Raw genomic sequence first — 16812 nt, forward strand, 5'->3', positions numbered from 1 at the left:
TCCAGGGACATTTCTCCCAAGGTTGGTTCACTCCAGGTATCAGAGCCAGAAAAGCACCTGCCGCAGTGGGAAACTGGGAGGAAACAGGGCAGAAAGAGGCTCAGCTCCCCTCACCCAACTTTCCACAGCCCTGGAGCTAAGAGATAACCTTTACTCCTGGCTCCTCAGAACAGTTAGCACAGCCAGGAGCCAATGGATTAGCTATCCTTTCTCTCTCTCCCCCCCCTCCCTTGGTGTGGGATGTGAATCTCTGCTGGAGAAAGGATGCTCCAAATGGCCCTGAATCATCAAAATGAGGCATCTCAGAGTCAAGTCCTGCTACAGCCGTCATCCTCTTCTCCAGCTCTGGCCCAGAATGAACTATTTCTTGCTAGTTTTGCTTTCTCACTTTGTTTTGTGCATGTGTGTTTAAAAAAAGCACAACACATCATCTCCTCTCCACACTCATTTTCTTTCAGTTTCAGGTGGAGGGGGGTGTCAGGCATCTGGGATATTATTATTTTTTCAACGCACAGGCCCTTTCTTCTATTTATGAAGACAAAAGTTTGTTATTTCCTCTTAGATGAAATGAAATTTCCTAATTAAAAAACAGCGCTGTTGAAACCGGATTCCTTCTCCCAGGTGAGAACAGCCTCTCCAGTTTGAGTGCAAATGCCTACCAATTTATCTTTCTCCCCCAAATGATCCTATTAAATATTTAAGTGCATTTGGGAATCCAGAGGTGCAGTGTGCATCTGATAGCATAGACACCCCCATTTCTGGTTACTGGTGCAGAAGAAAATAATTAGCAGATGAAGCAATTTGGACTCCCATCACTCTCATTCAGAAGGAGTTGAGCCCCTGTGTCTTCCAAGGCCCCAATCGTTAGAAAAGAAGGCAAGCGTGGATGATCTCTCTTTAGGGAATCTTGCAAAACGGAACAAGAGCTGCCCTCTGCTCTGAGCACTTTTCCCAACCCAAGGCTGAGTGATATCAGCATCCAGGCACTCCACATCTAGGGTTTCAATATCTAAAAGACTACCAAAAGTCAAGGGATGTGAATGCTAGTTCAGGAACAATGCCTTCACCCCGGAGCCCCAGTTACCTTTCAGCCTCAGTCCACCATTCTATGAAATAGGAATATTAAAGATCAGCCTCAGACAGTTGCAAGAACAAGCAAGATAAACTTTCAGTATCACCATCCTAAGCCTGTTTACAGGGGAATAAGTACCACTGAGTAAGGATGCTTCAAAATATTGAAGAATTTAGGCAGGTCGGCACACTTTTCCCCCCAGGACTTCTTTGTTCAGGGAGGGCTAAGGCGGGGGGTTATGTGAAGGGACTAGTGCGATAAGAATTTTAAGCTCTTAGATGTATAAATGCTCATAAACGTACTAACCAAGCACATACATAGATCAGCACAGGAAGACTGACCTGAAACCATGGTGGTCTTGAGCTACACCCATTCTGTGATGTATGTATGATGCTTCTGGGGGTGGTCTTGGACTCCAGGGGGGGCAATTCAAAATGTCTATATAAGGGCGGACACACCTGGGTTCGGGGTCCTCCTCCTTTCCTGCGTGTGAGGGGAGCACCCTGTTGCAACAGATCAATAAAGATCAAGCTTACGAGCTGCTTTGCTTCTCAATATTCTCTGGTTGGCCTCTGTTATTTTCTCCTACCAATAGGGAACCCGCTTAAGGACTCTATAACGGGCTATTGGATACCCCATAAGGGGAAAGGGCAGATTTTTGTTTACAACACTAGGAAGAAAAGAGCTCAGAGCCTTAAGGAGGGACAGGAGGGAATCTAGAATACAGGAGTTGCAGTGTGTGTGTGTGTTTAAGGCCAGAAAGCCTCTAACCTTAGGCCCGTAATCCACTTACTATATCCAGGCCACAGTACGTGACAGAAAGCAGGCGTACCCTAGGAAAGTGTCTGCTCGTGAGATCTGCCCAGGTGGCTGCGGATGCTCCCAGAAAGCGAGTCAAGACACTGACTCTACGGAATTTATTTATTTATTTTAAAAAAGGTTGCAAGGTCTCCATTCCATTGGTGCTGGGGGAAAGTCCGTCCAACGGCTGACGTTGCAAACCAACCCACTGAATCTTCTAAAAACATGGGTGTCTGCTCAGAGTAGACCACTACTGCGTGGGGCCAGACCCCCAGTGGTGGACCTCTCTGATGCTTGACCCCCAGGTTCCCTGAGTTGCCGGTCACAGTAACCCTTATCGATTAAAATATTGATTGTTGAGATAGTTCTGTTTGGGGGCAGAGAAGCAACCTTCTGCAACGCACAGCAGATCACAAAATGGCAAGGGCGGAGAGCATATTCATGGCTCGATAGAAGCCTGCCACAGCCAAGGGGTTGCGTTCAGAAGACTAAGCACCCTGGTCTTTCCTTTCTCTAGTACTATCCCCTTCTGCCATTGAGGGGGAAGGTGGGCATCCATACTGCCAACTTGTCAATCACTTTCTCTGACTCCCCCCTTTTTTTAGGGGGAGGAGTCAAGGGTCCAGGGCATAACCAGCCCAGCTCAGGAGATCTTCCCCACAAATGGAGCCATTCACCCTGTTCTCTCTCATTTGTTCTGGGAACTCTTGTGCTGGAACCCTTTGAGCTCAACTGGCTTTTCAACTGGAAGAGAGAATATGCAAAGAATGAAAAGGGAAACTCTCCAGGAAGTGGCAGAGCAGCCTGACTTTGCCTCTCCAGATTGGGAAGGGGGGGGAGAAACCCCGTCTGCAGCAGTGAACTGGCCACCAAAGGCTAGACACATTAGGCTGCATTCACACAGCCCCATTGCAACCTAGGTCCAGCTGCCCTATGGCCTGCTTCAGCCTCTCATCCCAGGCTCACATGGCCTCTGGGGTTGCTTCATTTGTTCTTGGGTTAAAACGAACCTTTTCTATGACCCTTCTCTTCCACATCTGCCAGGCACAATTGACAAGGAAGATATAGCCACAGGAAACAAATTGCAGAACTGTTTTCAAAGGCAAGTCTCATGGGGAAAGCCCTGGGGGGTTGAAGAGAACATGGATGGGTGCAGAATTCTCATCTGGTCCGTTAATATTCCCTGGGTTTTCCATGCATTAGGGAAATCCAGTATCGAGGCTCGAAGCCTTAACCACCTGCTCTGTATTCTAAAAGCAAGTCCCATGGATATTCATCACACTGCAAGATGGCCTCCTGCTGGCTGCAACGCCTTATCGGAGACACCAGTTCTGCTAGTGTTTCCTCTGAGGAAAATACTCAGAAGTACAGCTCGCCTGAGGTGACACAGACAGACAGACAGACAGGCAGGCAGGCAGGCAGGCAGGCAGGCATCTGCCCCAACAACAGCTACATTGGTCAGAAAGCACTCACACCAGACAGCAAGAACTTCAGAGAAATAACACCATAAGGATATTACTGCCATTAAAAGCTAAAGGTAAAGGACCCCTGACAGTTAGGTCCAGTCGCGAACGACTCTGGGGTTGCGGCGCACATCTCGCTTTACTGGCCGAGGGAGCCGACGTTTGTCCGCAGACAGTTTTTCTGGGTCACGTGGCCAGCAGGACTAAGACGCTTCTGGTGAAACCAGAGCAGCGCACAGAAATGCCGTTTACCTTCCCGCCGGAGCGGTACCTATTTATCTACTTGCACTTTGACGTGCTTTCAAACTGCTAGGTGGGCAGGAGCAGGGACTGAGCAACGGGAGCTCACCCTGTCGTGGGGAGTCGAACCGCTGACCTTCCGATCGGTAAGTCCTGGGCTCTGTGCTTTAGACCACAGCACCACCCGCACCCTTATTACTGCCATTAAACATATGCTTTAAGGCTGGGGTGGACTTGAATGTCTACTCCTCCACCACTGAAGTTTCCCAACTGCACCCAACCAGCCTGTGGCTATCATAAGAACAGAGGAAGGGGCTGCAGGATCAGGCCAATGGCCCATCTAGTCCAGCATCCTGTTCTCCCAGTGGCCAACCAGACGCCTGTAAAAAGGTCTATAAAAAAGCACTCAAAAGCACAAGAGCTGGCCCAGAATTGGAAACAAGAACAAATACCAACGTTGGAGGAATGGAGAACGAAGCTGATGGACTATGCAGAACTTGACAAACTGACTGGGAAGATCAGATACCAACGAGATCAAAGTTTCATCGAGGACTGGAAAAAACTAGCAGATTATTGGGAATGTATAAGTGATAACGAAATAACGTTAGTGGCATTTAAAGAAGCTCTGTAATAGAACAAGAAACATTGCAAAAAAGCAAAATATAAGAGGGGGGTAAGCATAAAGGTAATACAAAAATTTGGAAATGTGTTTCAAAAATTTAGAATTCGAATGATTGGCAGAGAAGCTGAAGGAAGTCAAAAAATTGAAAAATTTATTGTAAATTGTTAATGTGGTATGAATGTATGGAAAATTAATAAAATATATTCAAAAGCACTAGAGCACTCTCTCCTCCTGAGTTTTCCAGCAACTGGTGTTCAGAAATATCATTGCTTCCAGCTGTGGAGACAGACCATCGCCATCGACTGTCATCTCCTCCATTAATTTGTTCAACCCTCTTTTAAAGCCTCCCTCTTGTGGGAGGGAGTTCCATAGTTTAGCTACGTGTTGCGTGAAGGAGTTTATTCAGTGGCGTTCACGTCATCACAGTGGATGGAGTTATAAACCTCCGGCGTTGCTCCTGGTACGAAACCGCAGGCAAGAGTTGACAGGCAGCGATTCTCAAAGGATTCCCAGCCAGAGCAGCCGTGTCTGTGGCTCTTGCTGCCATGTTGTTGTTGTTGTTTAGTCGTTTAGTTGTATCCGACTCTTCATGATCCGATGGACCAGAGCACGCCAGGTACTCCTGTCTTCCACTGCCTCCCGCATGCCATGTTAAACCTGTTGAAACTCTCAAATGCTCGGTCTCTTTGCTGGACGAAGAGGACGCGATGGGAGGGGGTGGCAGAGCTGCCCAGAAACAGAGGCTGCTGTTTCGTTTTTGTTTTTGTATTTTTATTAAAGATTTTCTTGATTTACAGAAGAATGTGCAATGTCTCTCTCTTCTATTTTTTCCGTGTGACATTTTTACAAATGAGTTTCACTTGTTGAGACATTAGGAAGAAAAGGGGGAGAGGGGTGGAGGGGAGGAGATGGGGGGTCGGGTGGCGATGTTTCTATTTTGCTTAATATATGTAGAGTTTGGTGTCTGCATTGCTTGTGCAGGTTCTCTGCTGTTCACTTGTGTTCCTTTGGTGGTGAGAGAGGTTGGGGTTGGCCTAGGATGTGGCTGTTCATTTGTGGTTGGCTGTGGTGGTCTTTGTTTTCATGTCTGAGTGGGGTGGGTGGGTGTGTTGGATCAGGTTCGCCATATTGATTTGTATGCTGTTGGTGGATTTTTGTCATTGTCTTGTTGGGCTGTGAATGTGATAAAGGGGAGCCATACCGGGGCGAAGGCATCTTCTGTTTGTCCCCGTGTCAGTTTCAGTTTATTGCTTAATTTTTCTAGTAAGGCTGTTTCCCATACTATTTGGTACCATTGGTCCATGCTTACTCCTGACAGGTCTCTCCACTAAACATCTTCCAAGACAACAATGCCCATTTACACCACAAAGAACTCATAACCCACCTACTTTCAGCAGCCAGAAACAGTAAAGGTAACAGTAAAAGTAAAGGTAAAGGTACCCCTGACCATTAGGTCCAGTAACTGACTCTGGGGTTGCGGCGCTCATCTTGCTTTACTGGCCAAGGGAGCCGGCATACAGCTTCCGGGTCATGTGGCCAGCATGACTAAGCCGCTTCTGGCGAACCAGAGCAGCACACGGGAACGCCGTTTACCTTCCCGCCGGAGCGGTACCTATTGATCTACTTGCACTTTGACGTCCTTTCGAAATGCTAGGTTGGCAGGAGCAGGGACGGAGGCTTCTGTTAAACTGTTCTCAGCAAGGAGCTGGCATCCAGGCAGTCTGGAAAGCTACAAAGAGAATTTTGCCAGAGGGAAGACTTTCCTGTCGCCCAGGAGGCATGCAAACAACTATCAAAGGAAGGTGGAGAAGGACAAGAGGCAGGAGGAGCCCCAAGCACCCGACTCTGCCTTCTAGCAGAACTGAAGGAGAGCCTTCAATCAGGCTGATGGGTGACTTTCAAGAATGCAGGAATCTGAAGAGGCTTTTGAGGGAGGGTCCTGAGAAAGAACAGAACAATTTGTACTGCAATGCTGTGTGTGTTTACTTGGAAGGAAGGCTCAAGTGAGCGTGCGCAGGATTACAGCTTGAATTCAGGTGCAGAGGCTGGTGGCTCCCAGAAATGGGTGGGAGTTGCAGAGGCTGGAGGGCATCAGTTTGGGGAAAGCATGTCATACCATAATCTTATTTATTTCATAAAATTATTACACTGCTTGATTGTAAAAAACAAAAACAAGAGAACCCAAAACATATACATTAAAGCGGTTTACGAAAAAATTAAAAAATCAAAATCAGGAAAAAATAGCAATACATATGAAAAGTTAAAATACTGAAACAGATTAAAATTCCCACCAGCATTTCTAAGCATCTGGGGAGGCTTGCCCAAACAATAATGTTTTTAGCAGGCGCCAAAAAGAATACAGTGAAGATGCCTGCTAGATATCAGTAGCCAGGGAGTTTTGAAGTTTAATAATAACAACAACAACAACAACAACAACAACAACAACAACAACAACAACAATAATAATAAATTTATTTATAACCCACCCATCTGGCTGGGTTTTCCCAGCCACTCTTTAGGCGCTGCCACACTAAACAATCAAGTTCTTCCAAATGTGGAAATTGCTTTGCAAAAAAAGGCATACAAAAATGTGCACGTTGTGAGAAATTTGCATTAGAATGATGATAAATTTTCACTAGGGCTCAAAAAAGAAAAAAAGAAAAAATTGCAAACTGAGAAATGAACTTGAAACTGGGAGTGGGGGGGAATGAGAAACTTGGAGCAACAGACATTGGCAAATTCACCTATCCCTAATCTGGCCCACACCAGAATTGAATTTGCGCCCCTCAAACTAGAGTCAGGTCTGAATTCCAGGTTGATTCGCACAGCGGTTTGCTGTTGTTGTTTTGTAATTCATTGGTCTTGGAGAGAAGGATCCTCCAATCTTTCTGGCATCTCAGTTCACACTCACACAGGGCTTCTTCTTGTGAGTCGAGGACCCGCCACCCGCATAGGAGTATAATAAGCCACAAAGACACATTATTTTAGATTAATGGGCAAAATTAGGCCACAACTTTTATTGGTTACAGCATGTGAGTAGTATTGGCTTAGGCATTGGATGAAACAGCAATACCAGACTCCACAGAAGTCATATCAGGGTTAACAACCAGTGGGAGGAGCTTGTTGGTGCAAATACAACTGGAAGCCCCCCCCCATGACGTCACCGGGGGTCGTGCCATGGCCCTAGCCACCAGCAGGGCATCGGACAGGATCCACGACCACCAGATTCCTTTAACGGAATACCCAAAAGAGGAGGGGTAGATGATGGCCCATACCCAATCCTCCAACACAGCACACATATTCCAATGCCTAACCGCCACCCGAGCCAAAGGGCCCGCCGCCAGTACCCTCACTGCTGCAACCAATTCCTAATACTTCTGATGATGTCTGCCAACCACACATCATTCCCTTGATCGGAAAGATGGACGCCATCATCATGAAAAAGAACCACATTGCTGAAACAGATGTCAGGGTGTGCGATCATGTGGCCATTCATATATAGCAACTTGCGGGCCACCACACCATTCAAAAGTTTCCTGGATTTGTCAATAGCAGGAGCAGACTGGGAGCTGAGCGCTGCCGCGGCTGTTTAAATGTGGCCAACCCCGCCACCAGCCGGCCATATTGGTTGGCTGAAAGGCTTGGCCGCGGCAGCTGAAGCAATCAGGAGCAGGGAGCCAAGCACGCCCCCCTGCTCCAGCGGGAAGCTGCTCCCGCTCCCAACCCCTCCTCTCTGGGAGGAGGAAAGCACTTCAGAAACAACAGACGTGGCCCTCACAGTGTTTGATCTGGGCAAAAATCCCCACGGGTCTCCCGTCCACCTGCCTGGCAGAAGGCAGGGGGCAGCTGTGAGTCCGTCCTGAGCATCGCTGTCAACTTACAGATTTGAAAATAAGGGACCAGCAGCCTCGAAAATAAGGGATCAGCAGCCAAAATAAGGGATTTTCCAAGCACAGGTATGTTCAACCTCTGAGCCCCTCCAAGCCAGAGGCAGAAATCCCAGCCAGCAGCCAAACGAAGACTCAAACAGTGGTTCCCACAGCACAGCAACCCGGCAAAGGGGATGCAGCAAGGAAAACCACTGTCACCTCTCTGCTGGGAAGCGCTGAGCAAAGGCGAGTCCCCAGGCAACGCAGCTGATTTGATCGGCACAAGGCATGCAAGCTCCATCCCCCCAGTCGTTCTTAGACTCCTTATTGGGTGAGCAACACAGCCAAGCAACACAGTTGGAGTCTCCCTCCTCCTTGGCTGGCAGGGAGGGAGGGAGAGGAGCTGCTTCCTTTGAAACCTGGGAAATTTAAGGGACATCATCAATAAGGGACAGCAGCGAGACACAGCGCTGGGATAAGGGACTTTCCCGCCAAATAAGGGACGGTTGACAGCTATGGTCCTGAGGCAGGCAGGATGGGATGCACGTCCCACCTGAGAGAAGTTCCCTAAAGAACCAAACTTCCTGTCTGGCGCTTAAGGAAACAAAGACTAGGAAAGTCCCACACAAGGAACCTCTTTGGAAAAAGTTCCCCATTTCGCTAAACACCATTTACCGAGCATGGGGTGAGCTTCTGCGTAACACAGTGGTTCAAATGCCATGGCACCGTGGGTGGCAAGACCATTCATCCCCAGAGAATGTCTCTGGCAGAGAGCGTGCGCTTCCTTTGTAATTACAGATTCCCTCCCATTCATTAAGGGATCATTCAGACAAGGTCCATGCACAAGCCCACCCCTTAGATTAGCCTGTAGATCACAACTGCTGCTTCCCCTGCGGGAAACACTGAAATTCCTCAGCAAACGCCCCTTTAAGTGTAACAGGCAAGCGAGACCAGAGACAAACTGCGAAGCGAATTTTGTCTCCCTCCAGCTGTCCGTCTCTCCAGCTTGAGCTGGCCTTGCTAACAATGCACAATGTCATGTTTATCCTCACCATCGGAGGCAATCGAGAAATCAGAGAAAGGGTCTATAAAAAGCACTCAAGCTATTAATACCTGTATGCAAGGGAGAAAAGCAGGACTGAAACAAGACAGGGAGGGATTATTCCTGGTTGTGCTGAGCTTAATTTGTTAGGGTTTAGAGCTGCCGGATGCCAGACAGTTCCTAAAAAGCGCCGGGACCCAGATTTGTCTTAATATCAAACACTGGCAGATATTGCATGGTTTCTGCACCTGCAAGATGGCTGGTTCGTCTTGCTCAGTGCCTCTCCACTTACGAACCAGCCCATCCCTGTGGTCTTCATCAGAAGCCCCTCCCTGTGCACCCCTCCGGAGGAAGGGGCAGAGGGTGGCCACACGAGAACAGATGTGATGGCCTGGGATTCAGACTCGGATGCTGAACCTGAGGGATCCCAGCCTGCACAGGAGTCCCCGCCTCCAGAACCAGCTGAGCCGGGGCTGGGGCCTGAGCCTGAAGGGTCCTCACCTGTGCTGGGTCCTCAGGTGCAGGCACCAGCTGGGTCTGCTCTGGCTCCTGAGGTGATGGAGGACCCATTGCCTGCAGGTGCTCCACTCTCAGCCCTGTCAGGGGAAGAGGAGGTTGCCTCTGGGTCCGGTCACCCTTCAGCCTCTCCTGAGCTGCAGAGGCTCAGGGCAGGGAGGCGGAGGGAACTAAGTTCCTGCAGGAGGAGAGCTTGCCTCCAGGCCAGGAGAGGCGAGTCACCTGTGGACCGGGCCCACCCTATGCCTCAGGGCAGATAAAAGCCGGCCAGCTACAGTCCCAGGTTGCGGGAGCAATGTTGTTGCTAGCCTGTTCTTGCCTGCACCCTGTCATGCTCTTCTGCCAGAGTTCTTGACCCCACCCGACTCCCCGCCTTGGACCCAGCTACAGCTTTGATGGACTGCCTCCATACCGCACCATCGACCTCGGACTGGACTCGGACCTCACCTCTCAGTTAGCCCCCGGGACCAGCACAACAGGCCTTTTCAGTGGTGGCTCCCCATCTGTGGAATTCCTTCCTCAGAGAGACAGGCCTGGTGCCATCCTTGCCAGTCTTTGGGGTTTTTCTTTCCTTTGGGAATCACCTGGCCTCCCTCCAATGGCGGTGCTCATCTTTTAGTGGGGTGGGTAGGACTTGACCATATTAACAGACCCTCCAATTGTCTCTACTTTCCAGGGATGTCCTTGATGTAGAGAAACTGCTTGGTTTCTGATTGGATGTCCCTATTTTCATTGGAGAAATGTTGGAGGGTATAGAGTTATCCGACCCTCGAGCCATCGGAAGGCAATCCTGTATAGGGAAGTTTGTTTTAATGTTTTATTATATTTTTATATTTTTCGCTCCATAAGACACACCATTTTCCCCCTAAAAAGTAAGGGGAAATGTCTGTGCATCTTATGGAGCGAATGCATGGTCCCTGGAGCTGAATTGCCCAGGGGCAAAAAGCAGATCATGCTTTTTTTTTTTTTTTTTAGAAAGAGGGAAGGGGTGAGTTGAAACAAAGCTGCTGATCGGCAAGCGATTGGGAGGGAGATAACGGACGCTAGCAATAAAGGAGGCTGCCTGGGAGGGGGGAGGTAAAAGCCCATGGATCCTCAGGATTTTTGCATTGGGTCACCCCAAATTCACCATCAGATCACATAGCATGTCCATGGTTACAGCCTGCACCAAAAAAAATCACGCACCCACTGTTTCGTGGGGCCGCAATGACACAAAAACGTGGTTACAAAGCACAGATCCACATGGGTCCTCAGGATTTTTGCATTGGGCTACCCCAAACTCACTGTCAAATCACATATCATGTCTGTGGCCACAGCATGAATCACAAAAATCATACATCTACTGTTTCGTTCAGAATATTTTTTTTCTTGTTTTCCTCCTCTAAAAACTACGTGCGTCTTATTGTCAGGTGCGTCTTATGGAGCGAAAAATACGGTATGTTGGAAGCTGCCCAGAGCGACTGGGGCAACCCAGTAAGATGTGTAGGGCATAAATAGTAAAATTATCATTATGGAATGAGACATCCCTATTTTGATCGGAGAAATATTGGAGGGTATGTATTAATATGTTACAGAATGACTATTTTGTATTGTTAATTATTTTAATTTATTTCTGGTTTTAAATTGTTTTTATTTGTTGTTTTTTATCTTGTCGAGTTGCTTTGAGTATTTTTTGCTTTTTGACTGATAAATAATAATTTTCTGCAGGTTGCTGATGCAGTGGTAAATTGCAGATTTCGGTGGGGAAAGCTTTGGGCCAAAACACAAATGAAGAAACACTCAGATACAGAGCTTTAAAGCGCAGATTTGTACTTTGAAAGTGTTAAGTTGTGAGTGAACATATCAGACGACACAGCAATTCTTCCAAAGCAGCTCTTTATTTGTAAGCTGGAACAGAACTGAACTGAGGAGCTCAGTCAGCCTGCTTATATAGAGCTCCAGAACAATGTAACTGTTGCCATTTTCTAAAACTATCCAATCACTGAATGTCACTTTTCAATCCTTCATTTGCATAACTATCTACAGTATCCCCCTGCTGGCCCAGGGCGAGAACTTCAGTGCATAACAGAAAGTGCAGTGAAAAAGCAAGTCAGGATAAGGCTGTCAGGATATATATGTCGTATTCGTTGTTTTCATAAACAGCTCAGAGACTGTTTCAGTATTAAGTGGTTTGCAAATATATGCAAGAAATCCTGGCCATCCTCTCTGCTGCTTTTAGACATGAACCGGACACCTTCCAACCATTGTACCAAAAAATTTGATTGCACAGTGGTGGGACCACAAGGTCCAATTCTGCTGCTGAAACATGAAGCAGCTCTCACTTAAAAGAGAAAATCATGAAGAATTTACAATGCGCAACAACAGCCAGTGTTTTGAGGGTGGGGCTTATGGCAGAAGCCCCATTTGCGTCCTGATGCATTATTTAGTCCAAACTATTTTTGAGTCCCTGCGAGGAAAAGCAGAACAAACAAAATTTGAAAAAAGAGATGCCGCTGCCGGCCTGCTGCATTCCCATGTTTTCTGTACTCCTGCCTTTTCAAAGACCTCATTTGTGGTCACTTCTTTTCGGCAGGCAAGCAGGCGCCTTCGCTGTACCCTTTTCGACACTTGCTAAAAACATTTCTGTTCAGACAAGCTTCCCCAGATATGGAGAACGCTGATGAGCTTTATAACCTGTTTTTAGTTTATTGTTGATTTTAATTGCTTGGCAGTTTTAAGTAGATTTGTATTGCTTAATTGATATTAATTGTTTTATTCATTTTGTAAACCACTTTGAGGTTTCAGAGGATAATTGTGCTTCAGTTTGTGCATTGGTTCAAAAAGTGCAAAGTGGGTACTTTCTTCTTGTAATAATAATAATTTTATTATTTATACCCCACACATCTGGATGGTTTCCCCAGCCACACTGGGCAGCTTCCAACAAAATATTAAAAATACATTAAAACATCAATCACTAAAAACTTCCCTAAACAGGGCTGCCTTCAGATGTCTTCTAAAAGCCAGATAGTTGTATTTTCCCCTTGACATTTGATGGGAGGGCATTCCATAGGGCGCGCACCACCACCGAGAAGGCCCTCTGCCTGGTTCCCTGTAACCTCACTTCTCGCAGGGAGGGACCCGACAGGAGGCCCTTGGAGCTGGACCTCAGTGTACAAATGGAATTTCTTCTCTGTCTGCAGCCACCCCAAAGCTTGGTGGTGAAATAAAAAAATTAAGGTCTTATGTATATAATAAAGGTTCATAAATGTAGCAAGCAAACACGTACATAAATATATAAACCACATGTCTGAAGCAGCACAGGAGAACAGCCATGAAGCCATTTTGACTCCCAAACTGACCAGGTGTTTTCTCTGCAAAGTCAAATGGAAAAGCCTCCCCATTGTCTTTTCATTCACAAATCCTGTCTTAAGGGTATGTCTGTGTATGAATAGGGTGAGCCTGTGACCTGGCTCAGGAACTAAGTATTTATCATTACAAAAGACTGGCCAGGCTCCCCAGGGATCCAGTCAAGTAAGCATTAATAGGTAACCTGCCAGACAGTGGGTAAACAACGCACTCAGATTTCTGGCAAACAATGCGCTCAGATTTCTGCTGTAGACCACCCCTTTCTATGATGTAGGTATGATGTGTCTGGGGGGTGGTCTTGAGCTACACCCCTTCTGTGATGTAGTTATGATGTTTCTGGGGGGTGGTCTTGGACTCCAGGGCGGGCAACTTAAAATATCTATATAAGGGCGGGCACACCTGGGTTCTGGGTCCTCCTCCTTTCCTGCGTGTGAAGGGGACACCCTGTTGCAACAGTTCAATAAAGATCAGGCTTATGAGTTGCTTTGCTTCTCAATTTTCTCCTACCGATGGAGAACCTGCAAAGGACTCTAGAAGGGCTCTTGTGTCCCCCATAAGAGAATAAGGACAGATTTTCATTTATTACCGTGGCTAGTTTGGCCCTCGGGTTCCATACTAGCAGCTACAACATGCCAATGTGAAAACCTTCGGGGGGAAGGAGGTATTTTAAACCACATCCTGTGGAGCAAATCACCTGCTTCAGCCTGCAGTTGCTCCCTCTCTGGTCCAGCCTTAAACTGACTTACCTTTGGCATCTTGCGGAGGTTGGGAGACAGCTTCAGGCAGGTGACATGGCCACGGTCATCCCCGATGATGATGATGGGGTAGATGGCGTTGAACTGGACATGGGTGATCTTGTTCCTCTTCTTGGCCACCACCGGCTGGTTGCAGATGGGCTCGTATTTGTTCACGCTCAGGTCGAAGACGTGGGCCTGGAGGGAGACACAGGTGACGGCTGAACAACGTTCCCTTTCTATTTTTATTTTTTATTTATACTTTTCAAGTTTATACAATTCACTAATTTTTGCAATCATTTTGACATTTCCAAACTTGACTTCCTTCCCCCTCTCTCTGCGGTTCCTTAATTTTTCATATCTTCTGCATATCCAAATTAACTTAATTTGCTCATTTATTCATCTTCTTTAAATATATACTCTTATGAAACTGCAGGTTATTACAACAATCCTGCCAATGTGTTTTTTCCCCAATTTTTTAAAAATTGATTTTAACAGATATAACATAAAAAACATACAAAAGAAAGAGCATTACAATACTAAAAGAAAAAAAGAAGGCAGAGGACCCCGAGCCACTGCTTCCCTCCCGAGCCGAGTGAGCATGAAACCCAGGAAATTTAAGGGACATCATCAATCCAGGACAGCAGTGGGACATGGCACTGGGATAAGGGAGTTTCCCGCCAAATAAGGGACGGTTGACAGCTATGCTCGTAGGTAAACTGGTCCCAAGTCGTTAAGGGCCTTATATACTAATAGATATACTGATTGTAACACCTTGAACCTGGCAACTCTCCCCCCCCGCCAATATTTCATATCTCTTCAAAGGCCAAGGATGTTCTCTTTCCAGTGTGCATTTATCCTTTGAAACAGGAAGTGCATTAAAGAGGAACGAATAACAATACCCGACACGGAAGATTGGCAAATCCTAATGGTAGAATATCTGCAGCTAGCGAAAGCGACAGGAAGAGTAAGAGGCCAAGCAAAACAAAAAGTCTACAAGGATTGGGGAATCTTTAAAGAATATTTAGAAAACTATGGAATAAAAGGAAACATCTTGGCAGAATTAGACTGATCCCTGTATTGTATAAATATAAGTTCGTAGGGAGTTAAAAAGAAATTATATAAGAAATATGTAGCTGTGTGGTACAAAGTAATGGATAGATAAAGTACAGTGAGATTAATTGGATGTCCATTTTAAATTTCTTCTCTATAAGTTTTATAATTGTGTTCCTGTTAAGTTGTGGGTGAACATATCAGACGACACAGCGGTTCTTCAAACAGCTCTTGTTTATTCACAGGCCAGAACAGAACTGAACCGAAGGGTTCAGTCAGCCTACTTATATAGAGCTCTACTACAAGCAACAGTAACCACTTTCTGTAACTATCCAATCACTGAACATCACTTTCAATCCCTTATTTGCATATGTGGACCTGAGTGAAAACTATCTACAGTATCCCCCTGCTGGCCAAGGGTGAGAACTTCAGTACATAACAGTTCCTTATCAGGAGTATATATGATGATAATTATAATAATCTTCTTGTATCTTACAGTGTGGTGGTTTGTTTGATTTTTCTGTTATTTGTTTGTTTGATTGTATGTTTGTTTACTCATATGTATGTCTGTTTTCTCATAAATGTATTTATTTTAAATTAATAAAGATATATTCTTAAATAAATAAAGAGGAGTGAACAGGACCTGATGGCCACCAGTCACGGACACTTTAGGTGAGATGCCTGTGTTGCCTTGCAGGGGGTTTGACTAGATGACCCTCAGGGTCTCTTCCAACTCTGCAGTTCTGCGCTCCTCCTGCTGCTGGCAGCTGCCGCATTTGCACGGGAACAAGGACCCTACGCATCTGTGGCTGGAGGAGGCTGGCACCAATACAGCTCCAAGGCGGGTGGAAGCACATCATTCAGAAACACCATTAGTATCACCGACTCTTAACTGCCCAAGCTAATGTCTAAAATAATCAGGCAATCAGCTCTTAAGTGGAGGGATTCCTGCGCTGGCTGACAAATGCAGAAAGCACACACACACAGACACACAGACTTGCTGCCTCCACAGCGCTCTGCTTTTCAGGGCCTTGATGATACAATCAAGAGGGCCAGGGAGGAAATTAATGGAGAACAAAGTTAAGGGGTGGGAGAGAAGCAAGCTGAGCTAATGGATTTAAACGGGGGGGGGGACGCGGAGGGGGGGCACTGAACATGATGGAACCTGCCTCCCTCAGCTTCAGAGCCAGAATGTGGGCACTTTGTGTGTGTTATGCACTGAATTGAATAGGATTCAGAATGCAGCAGTCTGATTGGTCCACAGGAGCCACCCAATCCAGCTCCAGGTGGAAGGGAATCCACAACCTGATTGGCCTATATTAAGGGGCTTGTAAAATGCCCCCGAAGTCTGGAAGTTACTGAAAGGTACCATTCCCAAGAGATATTTCTGCACGTTGCAAAATCATTCCAAGGGCACAACACTTTTGGTCCAATTCAGGTCCTAGGAAGTTTCCCTAATTTGGGTCCTATGCAGAGGGATCCCTTGGGGCAGTGGGAGTAGGGGGGGTCAAGAAGTCATGGTTCATTCTAGCCAGTCATGCAATTGATGGCTATCGGTTATGTACTGGGTTGAATAGGATTCAGAATGCAGCAGTCTGATTGGTCCACAGGAGCCACCCAATCCAGCTCCAGGTGGAAGGGAATCCGCAACCTGATTGGCCTACAGGAGAATCCCGGAATTAGCCAATCACCTGGGGCCCATTGTGTAAATAATGTATATAAAGCAGACATTCTGGGGGAACTTCCATTCCTCCTCACCACTGTGAGCTGAATAAAGAGCATGAAATCCACTCTCTACTCCGAGTATATTGCAGTGTGTGTCTTGAAATCAGCAGTGAGTAGACCTGCCAAGGAAATTCAAGAACATCTTTATGTACGTGACAACGGCGGCAAGAGTCTTAAGGATGGAAGAACGAAGAAATCCTGACCAAAGAACTATGGCAAGAGAAACTAATGGGCTATGCGGAATTGGCGAAGTTGACACATAAAACTATGCGATATGGACAACTGTGACTTTAAAGAAGAATGGGAACCTTTCGCAAAGTACTTAAAGAA

General features: G+C 46.6%; 1 protein-coding gene and 1 long non-coding RNA gene across 2 annotated transcripts in view; one reads left to right on the forward strand and one right to left on the reverse strand.

Moving 5' to 3' along the window:
- Positions 1-3576, forward strand: part of LOC310744506 — a 101314-nt gene extending 97738 nt beyond the window's left edge. Inside the window, exon 3 of the long non-coding RNA XR_014539580.1 lies at positions 3513-3576. This is a non-coding gene — a long non-coding RNA (uncharacterized lncRNA). The remainder of the gene's footprint in view (positions 1-3512) is intronic.
- DNAI1 (dynein axonemal intermediate chain 1) overlaps positions 1-16812 on the reverse strand; it is a 176819-nt gene that overhangs the window by 25815 nt on the left and 134192 nt on the right. Inside the window, exon 19 of the mRNA XM_083575630.1 lies at positions 13717-13902. Within this exon, the coding sequence (XP_083431756.1) occupies positions 13717-13902 (186 nt within the window). The remainder of the gene's footprint in view (positions 1-13716; positions 13903-16812) is intronic.

This window comes from Podarcis filfolensis (genome assembly GCF_964270895.1).
Source record: "Podarcis filfolensis genome assembly, chromosome: 11".
Lineage (NCBI taxonomy): Eukaryota > Metazoa > Chordata > Lepidosauria > Squamata > Lacertidae > Podarcis > Podarcis filfolensis.